At 45.2% G+C, this 10,197-nt stretch overlaps 1 protein-coding gene across 1 annotated transcript in view; it reads left to right on the top strand.

Moving 5' to 3' along the window:
- The first annotated feature begins 215 nt into the window (after positions 1-215).
- The window catches only part of Ednra (endothelin receptor type A), a 56,859-nt gene continuing 46,877 nt past the window's right edge, over positions 216-10,197 (top strand). Inside the window, exons 1-2 of the mRNA XM_028753401.1 lie at positions 216-552; positions 4,112-4,590. Coding sequence (XP_028609234.1) covers positions 4,180-4,590 — 411 coding nt within the window. The 5' untranslated portion in view covers positions 216-552; positions 4,112-4,179. The remainder of the gene's footprint in view (positions 553-4,111; positions 4,591-10,197) is intronic.

Raw genomic sequence — 10,197 nt, 5'->3', positions numbered from 1 at the left:
AACCAGGCACAGCCTTGAGTTTGGTCTGTTACTCTCTACTTTCAACCCTACCTATCCTAGACTAAGCCCCAACTTCTTCTCAGGAAAGAAATAGTTAAAGATCCCTGCCCTTCAGGGCCTGGCGGGGGCAGCAGCATTGCAGCTTGGTGGCTGCTCCCTGGAGGGCAGGCGGGATAGCGCTCCTGCAGTTTGGTCCCAGAGTAGAGGGGAACGTCTGGGAGCCTGTGGAGGCGAAGGAGGATCGCGGGAGGCGTGTTCCTCCGGAGTTTGCTTTTCCTTGGGAGCCTCGCGCGCACACCCATCCCCTCTGGTCTGGCAACTGTTGTCTAGGAAGTGAGGAGCCTCTCTCTGATCCACCGGACCATCGCTGGAACTTGCAGGCTGCGCGAGATCTCCCCTAGAGAAGCCGGGAGGTCCGGGGAAGTTTCCCCGAGCCGAGACTGTGCTGCAGCCCTGGTCACCCGCCACCCTACGGGCCACCCGCGTTCTCCAGCTCAGACTCGTCTGGCCTGGGCGCGGACCTGGCGCTGTCTGCGTCCAAGGAGCTCTAAGGTCGGTGCAAGTCTTTACTTCTGGGAACCAGGGATGGGACCAGGGACAAGGTCGCCGCCGGGGCAATCTGCTGGGAGGAGCAGAGGTGTTGCGCAGAGACAGCGAGACACAGCAGCCCGGCCTGGCACCTACCTGCCAGTGAAGGGCGCTTTCCTGGGAGACGAGCGCTGGGGGGAAGGGGAACACCCGACAAGACGATTGAGCTTTAACTCGGATTTTTAGGAAAAGGGAGCCCGGGGGTGGCGGGGGACGGGGGATGTCTTTTTCTCCACAAGAGCTTTCAGGAGCATCAATGCCCAGGGCGCTTGCTCCAAAGCCTCCTGGTGAAGTTGGTCTCTTCTAATCCCGCACCCTGGGTGTGTGTAGCCAAGGACACTTACTGTGAAGAACCAACCTCTGTGGACCCCTCCTCATACCATGATGGCAGCTGGGGTTGGAAATCTGCCTGTTGTTGGAGGTCTACTCGGTTTGCTCTGTGCTGTCCTGTCCTTTAAAGGGCACTTGTTGCCTTTCATGTGCAGAACACTGGAACTGTTTATAGATAAGCCACCTCTGAATACACCACCCTAATGGCCTCTGTAGACCTGAGGCAAAGGCATATTAAAGCCAGAGGGTGCCCCCAAGGAGAGTGGATAATTTGTCTTATTCAGAGAGCAAAACCACAGAGAACTTGAAAAAAACTTCTTAGTTTAAATTTTTTTTTCTACTTTTGTAGTTGTTTCTGGTTCCCTCAAAGCCACCAACTCATCTGTTTTTAAAGATTGGCTAACGGTGAAACGCTTTGGTAACCATATCACATAAATTACCTGCCCTAAACATGTACCATTTGGGTGCCATTGGAATTTCCAAATTACTAATGGCAAGTGAACATTTGTTCTGAGAATCTGATATATTAAACAGGTAAAGCTTTTATAGGGGTCAGCTTTTAGGTGCCACCAAACTCTAGGCCCACAAAAGGAAAACTGCAGATCCATAGACACGTCCTTCTGGTCTGAATGTGAGTTGCTTCTCCAGAGCTCTGGCTGATGACAACAGATGATGCCTGACAAAGCTTGACTAGAATACACCAAAATGAGCTACAGATCCATCCTTGGGAAAGCACGTATTCGAGAGAGGTTTCTTTTATTGGGTTTTGTGTTTTTCACTCTGTGACAATATGGCATCCACATGTTTTTGACGGATGTCCCTTAGATGTAGTGAGCCGACAACGGCGTCGTGAGAAAGGAGTTCTTGGTAGTATCTTTGTTGGAGGGAAGCAAGGAAGGAAGGAAAGAAGGAAGGAAGGAGGTTTTAATGGCAGCTGGCCCACACCATGGTAAGAAGCCATGGCTGTAGCTTTCTCAGTGCCTGTAGCAATCAGCTGATCCAGGAAAGCAGCTAGTTCACATGAGGACCACTGCACTCTACATGAGTTGTACAGTGCCTGTGACAGCCAAGTAGTTCATGAAGTCCCGTCTGGGTGATTCTAATAGACCACGAAGCTATTCTGTTTATGGAAAAGACCTCTGTCTCTCATTTTTAAGAAAACTATTACTAAATATTCCATTCCCACTGGGAAACTGAGAACCATTAATCAGAAAGCAATCAATAAATTAAAAGAATTGTGCCTCCCCTCACCATCAGAAGAGGGAGACAGATTGTAATAAGCTTTGTGCTTGGTGTTCTGGTCTCCATCTGGAAAAGGAGATGATGATATTTTGTAGGCCTACTAACAATTCAGCCAGCTATTCTGGACTATAAGAGACAGGAGAGGAAATCTGTAACTACATACAATTAAGGGTGAGCAGAAGTGACAGAGGTGACGGGTAAATGGCAGGCCCATTACTTTGACATCACGGCAGCAAGTGAACGCCGACAACCCAGCTGTGAGATAGGATGACTGTCCAGCCACCTTTTGGTTGTGAAACCGTAGTCACTTCACTTATGCAAGGCTCCTTGTCAAGTGTTGCAGATGTTGATTCTGTGTAAACCGTGATGCTCTAGTGAAGAACCAGATGTTCCTGTGAGACGGGACGTGTAAATGCTATCGCTGTTTTGAGAAGGCAAAACATGCGGGTCTTACAGCTGGTGTCTGTCTTATACTTCCTATAGCATGTCCATATGTCTTACTTGGTCCACCTATTGACTAAGTTTAAACTTGATAATGTCCCATGACAACTGTCAAAATTCCTAAATGTGATCAGCCTTGAACAAATTCAAAAAAATGGAGTCTTAAAATTTAGGGTTAGCTGTGTACGCCACAGACACACAGGCCACTGCCCATAAATGAAGTCGAAGCCCTCATGTACAGATAAGAAAAGAAATGTACAAAATGCCCAAGGAGAGGAGCACTTTACCTTCGAATGCTGTTCTTCCGGCATCAGGCTTCCTTCCACTTTCTAAGTGTCTTTTTTCTTTAAGTATAAGGGGAGAAATCTAGATTTACTGGGCACCAGGGACCAGGTGCCCTTCACAAGTGATAAGACATATGAATTCGAAGTAGTCTTTGATAATATCTGAACACCCCTCCCAGTCTGCTGCCTCCTCTAAATTCTGGAGACATCTTCAGTATGTTGTTGGTGCAAATTAAGCATGAAAATGAGAGACACAGGATGGCCTAGTGGTTAAAGCTCAGGTTTGGAGTCAGATCGAGCTTCCTCAGAGTTGTGGATTTGTCACTACCTTGACCTTCATGAGCCACCGGGCCTTCCTCTCAGCTTCTCTGTCCTCCTGAAGGACCTGTGGATGACTTGATTGTATCATTACGATAGACAGCAGCAGCACATGACATATTCGGCACAGTGCCTGTCCTGTCCTAGGATGCTTGCAAGATACTAAGAAACCAGATAGCCCTTGGCAAACCCGTCACTCATAGGACACCATTGACAAGCAAGTATCATGGTGGTTTCTGATGGATCAAAGTGGGGGCTTAAAAATATGTGGATTTTGTGCTTAGTCATTAAGGGTTTTGAACTAAACCTCTTTCTCTTGATCAGTGATCTTTTCTTTCTCTCTGTGGTGCAAGTGTGAGAACACAAAACAAAGCAAGCGCAGCTCCTGCAGGCTCTCAGTTACTTCACATCTAGTTAGAACTGGATTGGTAGGTGGAGTCACGGTGCTAAGCAGACATATGGCTTTAACACTTTAGCCGATGTGCTGCCCAGTTCCTGCCATGTGCAACCCAGCACTCACTGGGAGATGCCGATTCTCTGACCTCAGAGAATTAGATTCTTGCATTCTGTGCCTCAGTCTGAAGCAATGTCTCCTCTTTTACCACAAAGTTTTCTGTCTCATGTCTGGAAGATTTGAGCTATCATTAGCCTGAATAAAGAGGAAAAAAAGCTGCTATTTTTAAGGAAAGCTGAAACATTTTTATTCATATTATGGTCTGTACAGACATAGCTGTGGACACGCCAGGGCTGGGGAGACTACTTGCTATAGTAAATTTTTGGCCTTTTCTATTTTGATCTGATTGGTCTATATTTTCATTAAATCAGTAAGCATTCATTAACTATGATCTTTTGAGGCAGCACGATTTTGTAGCAGAAAATAATAATTTTTCCTACCTTTTTTTTTCCAGGTGAAAGGAAGAAAGGCGTGAGACCAACACAGTAAGACGTTTCTTCACATCTCTGTTACCACATTAAGATGGATGTCTTTTGCCTTGCGGCATCCTTTTGGCTCACGCTGGTGGGAGGCGTGATCGCTGACAATCCCGAGAGATACAGCGCTAATCTAAGCAGCCACTTCACCCCTTTTCCGGGGACAGAGTTCAACTTTCTGGGCACCACCCATCGACCTCCTAATTTGGCCCTGCCTAGCAATGGCTCAGTGCACGGCTATTGCCCACAGCAGACAAAAATCACGACAGTTTTCAAATATATCAACACTGTGATATCCTGTACCATTTTCATTGTGGGAATGGTGGGGAACGCAACTCTGCTAAGAATCATTTACCAGAACAAGTGTATGAGGAACGGCCCCAATGCGCTCATAGCCAGCCTGGCCCTCGGAGACCTCATCTACGTGGTCATTGACCTCCCGATCAATGTGTTTAAGGTAGGAAACTCCTGAGGGCTTTGTTGACGGCCGACTGGGAGGTTTACTTCTGCTGTCTTTCAGCTCATTGACGGTTTAAGAGTTTTACTGTTGTGTATTAGACGATTTTCCAATTTAGTTAATGAAACAGTACTTCCAGGATGAACCTTAAGATGATCCTACTGCCGGAAGGAAGTACGTTCCCACCTCAGCACTCAGCTTGTTGGCTCCACCGGAAGTCTTGGGGTAATCCATGACTGGGAATTGTTTGAGACACAGTTTTTAGGGTGAGACGTACCAAGCTCCCAAAGAATGTATAGTAAATAATACACATGCAATTTCAGTTAGCCTTCCGCGAGATGCTGCTCAGAGACCCACAGCAGAACTGAAGGTTTCTATTTCAGTCTGAGTCTCTGGGTGCTTGATTGCAGCACACGGGCTTGCTGGCTGCCCTCAGTATCAGTGACTTGAAGATAATGAAATCCATCAATAGCAGGCCAGGACTGAAATGCTAACTAAAACTACTCAAAATAGGCCTGATAACCCCTTCCCTCTTGGAGCTGTAGTATGTGCCCAGCCCTGAGCTAAGCTATAGGGCCCCAAAGACAGTGAACAAAAGTTGGTGTCTTCATGACAAAAGATAAGTGTCAAAACGTGGCCAGGATTGCCTTGCCTAAGAGACGCTTTAACCAAAATAAACTAAATCCAATGGGAATAAAATATTCCACATTTGCTGTAGTAATTGTGAAGGGGAAAATTCCTGAGAAAAATTTAAGTACAGTAAAAGTCAAACAAAATTGGCATATATGTGTCACTTTTTAAGAAATATCTTCACCCTAAACTGGAAATTGCTTTTCTCAGGCTTTCCTCTCCCCTCTCCCCCTCTCCCTCCTCCTTCTTCCCCTTTAGCCTCTCCCCCTCCCTCCTCCTAGCCTCCTCCCTCCCTCCTCCTCCCCCTTTATCCTCTCCTCCTCCCCTCTCCTCCTCTCCCTCCTTCTCCCCTCTCCACCTTTCCCTCTTTCTCCTCCTCCTGCTTCCTCTCTCTCCTGTTTCTATTCTTTCTCCCTTTCTCTTTCTTCCCCCACATCCTCTAGTCTGAAGTCAGGCTCCTCCCCTTCCTCCTCCTCATCTTCTTACTCTCCTCCTCTTCTTTCTTTCCCTCTCCGTCTTTCTTTTCCTCCTCTCTTGCCACAGGAACAAGTTATTCTAGGTCAGTAGTCCTCGATCTCTGTGGGTCTTGGGGTCTCATATCATACACCCTGTATATCATACACCCTGTATATCATACACCCTGCATATCATACACCCTGTATATCATACACCCTGTATATCATATACCCTGTATATCATATACCCTGTATATAATACACCCTGTATATCATACACCCTGTATATCATATACCTTGTATATAATACACTCTGTATATCATACACCCTGTATATCATACACCCTGTATATAATACACCCTGTACATCAGATATTTACATTACAATTCATAACATTAGCAAAACTACAGCCATGAAGTAGCAACAAAACAATTTTATGATTGAGAGTCACCACAACCTGAGAATCTGTATTAAAGGGTCACAGTATTAGAAAGGTTGAGAACCTCTGTTATAAGTAACATAATTCTGAAATATTACTTTAATTGTCAACTAAATTATGAGATAAAGAGTAGCCTGGAGTAGTCTCCCCTGTTTCTAGTAGACATACTTAAATCATAGTAAAACCACATGAAGCCACCATGGGCACCAGGGTTCTAGCATTAAAGGTGAAAGCAATGGGTTTTGTTGTTGTTTTGTTTTTGAGACTGGGTCTCTCTATGTAGCTTTGGTTTTCCTGGAGCTCCCTGTATAGACCAGGCTGTCCTTGAACTCACAGAAATCCTCCTGTCTCTGCCTCCTAAGTGGTGGGATTAAAGGTATGCACCACCACACATGGCTGATAATTTTTTGAATGTTAAAAATCTTTCAAAATTGTATCATGCCCTTTTGGAAAGCTAGAGAAAGTAGACGTGGAATAATGAAAAGCTAACATAGTGTGTCTCTCCTTGGGATAAGTAGGAACGCATGGGATTTTAGTTTGAACAGAAGAACAGAATTTTGAAACCAAACTGTGAAGCAGAGTTGAAAATGCATAATTAATTTAAAATGTTTAGCACTCTTTAAAATTCACCTTTTTTCTCTTAAAAGGTCCTTAATTGTCCATTTATGAATTGTCACAAGTGTTTAACACTTCCTTTTCTCACGGTTTTCTTCTTTAATGAGATATTTTAAAAGATTTTTATAGCTTTTGGCCAAAATCTGACTCTTCAGTTTCAATTGGTTATTATTATTATTATTAAGTCTTGATTATCCGTGCTTAGGCACCGGTTAACTAACTCATCTTTGTTCAAGGAAATAATTGACCATCTCTGAACAAACTCCCTGCTTCTGTTTCAACTGAAGCATGTGCTGTACATTCAGCCCTGTGCAAGGCAGTTTCTTATCAAACCAATAGGTGCAGCTGCTGGGGATCGAGGGGGGATGGAGTGGGAGTGAAAGCAAGGAGATGGGGGGGAGAGTGAGGGGGGTGGGATGGGGGATGGGGTGAGAGCAAGGAGAGATGGGGTGGGGGATGAGGGTGAAAGCGAGGGGGTCAAGGGGTGGGGTGAGAGTCATCAGGGATGGGGTGGGGTGGGAGGTGGGATGGGGTGGGGAGATGGGATGGAGTGGGGCTGGTTATCTTTGAGTCACTCCTGCCGATTCTATTCCATGGCTGGGTCACATTAGCTGAGAGACTTCTGAGTATTGGGAAAATCCAAATGTAATCTAGGTGTGTTCACATAGCAATCGCTAGACATCCGTACATGGTGATCCAGCTGCAGACTTCTTCACTTTGAGGACTCGTGATTGATGTGACGAGTTACAATCTGAAGCAATGCGGGCATTTGATCATGGTTCTTTCATATCACGTGGCTGTGTTCACTTCCTGTTTTTTTTAAATGTCATGTGAGTCACTGGACCAATATGAGTTTTAGAAATTAAACCTTTTAAACTATTTAAATTTAAGCAGTTGTCTCAGTCCTCTTCAGAGGAGACGAAGCAGCACCGTTCTGAGCTCAGAGGCCACAGCAGAGAAGTCATCTCCTTGTTTGCTTGCCACAGTCTTTAGGTCAGAATCTGTGACCTCTGGCTGCTCCTCTGAAATTCTACCCAGGCTAGTCAGGAGAGATCCTGCCAGAGAGTGTCGGGCCAGCCCTGCTGCTCTTCCCCACAGTGCCTCCTGCCAGAAGATCCCAAGGCATTCCTTCTCCAGTATCAGACCTGGATGCCTCTAGCCACTTCTAGGTCATTAGGTCAGCACTTAATCATTTACATAGCCAAGAAAATGGGGGACGGGTTTCACTGAGGTTGGATCCCTGAGCTCTCCCTCATCGTCACTGCCAGAAAAATGATGTCGAGAGGAGAATCTCTGACAGACCTGCCAGGCTCTTTAAATAGATGAGTTTTTTGGGGCTGGGGATATGGCTCTGTAGACAAAGTGCCAGGACCTGTGTTCAAATCCCCAGCACCTGAGCAAAAGGTCAGGCATGGCAGCATATGTCTGTAATCTCTGGGGGGTAGAAATGGGTAGATCCCGGGCACTCCATGGTCTGTCAGTCAACCTCCCCCCCACCCCCTCCAAAAAAAGTGAAGTTTAGTAAAAGATTCTGTCTCCAAAAAGAGATAGAGATTCAGCTGAGGAAGACAACCTTTTCTTGTACCTATATGGGCAAGCTCACCTGTATATACGCTTATATAATGCATATATTACACACACACATTCACACACACGTACACACACATTCGCACACACATATACACATACACTATTCTGTTTAGCAGTCACATAAGATATATTTTTTAACCCACCAATCACATTTCATTAAATAAACAGATTTTTAAGTTGTAGGATTTTGTAACTGCTTTCTATTACTTAAAGGTGAGTCAAATGCTTTTAGAATTTCATTTTCACTGCATCTGTTTAAGGTAGGGACCACACATGCATGAAGCGATCAATGTATGTCTTCATTCAGGAAACAAATGCCTCAAACCCATGTACCCCAAAGTCTGCTGCACTGCCCTAACACCCAGCCAAGGCCCAGCAGCCTCAGAGACCCCACACACAAGAGTGGGAGGCCACAGTAACTGTCTTTCTGGAAGGAAGAACCTTGTGTAAATGCTTCTTTGATCCGTACATTATGTTTTCTTCTTACGACTTTCAATCCAGCATCCCCTGTGTGATGCAACAGAAAGTCTTTCCTGCAGAAAGCTGATATAGTGAAGATCACAGCCTGCTTTGAGGCACCAACCCTCAATTGGAGGTTACTGCTTGGATTAGGACTGTGTAGCTCTTGGGCTGGAAAGATGGGTCAGTGGTTAGAGCACTTAAGAAGACCTCGGTTGGTTCCGCCGCACTCACATAGTTCAAAGCCTGTAACTCCCCGCAGGGGTGCAGCACCTGCCTCTGGTCTCTGCCCATCTCTGTACACAGATGGTGTACCTAAATTAATTCAGGCACTCAGACATGTGGATGTAAAAATAATGAACAAATACATCTACTTAAAAATACTTTGTATTCCTCAAAATATACCTGAAACACTGCCCTTAGTGGCACTTAAATACTGTTTGCTTTTACTTGGTACTGAGAATAAATGGTTTCCTTTGAGTCTTCGTCAAATGGAGATCATAGGTTTTCTGTGAGGAATTAATTCATCTGTGAAGTAGGCCCTCTATCTACAAATACTGTCTGAACACATTATCTGGAACTCTGTCCTACCTCAGTTACTGACAACCAAGTCCGTTAAGTACTCGGCCCTGAGGTATTTTGGGTCAGAGTCCAGATACATAGAAGTGGGCAGTATGGGGACCATAATGATGTAGGGTGAGCTAAGTCAGCCTCAGCTGAGTCAGCCGTAGCAATAGTGAAGAAGGAGAGGCTATGGTGTTGCTATCCTGCCTGTTACCATTCTGCCTCTCCATCCTCACTTAGGAAGAGACTGTACAGGAGTGTCCCAGTAAGCAGCTACTGGAAAACAAGTGCCACATAGCTGAGCTGTTCCCATCTGCACTGGCCGTGCACGCGACCTTGGTGACTTTGCATGGTCTGTGGACATGAAAGAGGCCACTGCACACTGAAGTTTAAAAAGTTTCTTAACTGTTCTCGCTCTCTTCAGAGTTCCTCCCACAACATCTCCTTAGCTGTGTTCTACCTATGACTTCTTCCAGTAAGCCAGTGGAATTCACACTTGTGCTACTGAGCCCTGTGTTCATCTATAAAGGCCTCCCAGACTCTGACTGACCATACATCCCCTGCTTATTAACACACATGTTCACACACACACACATACAGAGAGAGAGAGAGAGAGAGAGAGAGAGAGAGAGAGAGAGAGATTATAAAGGATATCCAAACCTCAGTGAGCTTGGATATATCATATATTGTGTGTGTGTGTGTGTGTGTGTGTGTGTGTATGTGTGTGTATCATATGTTATATACATACACACATATGTGTATGTATAATATATATACATATATGTATACATATATATATATCACTGACCCTGATCCCAAATAGTTTCTGTCAAGACATTTAAAGATCTTAAATA

Source organism: Grammomys surdaster, unplaced genomic scaffold (genome assembly GCF_004785775.1).
Source record: "Grammomys surdaster isolate TR1022 unplaced genomic scaffold, NIH_TR_1.0 125947, whole genome shotgun sequence".
NCBI lineage: Eukaryota > Metazoa > Chordata > Mammalia > Rodentia > Muridae > Grammomys > Grammomys surdaster.
The sequence above is the reverse complement of the archived record's forward strand: the minus strand, read 5'-3'. Positions and strand labels throughout refer to the sequence as shown.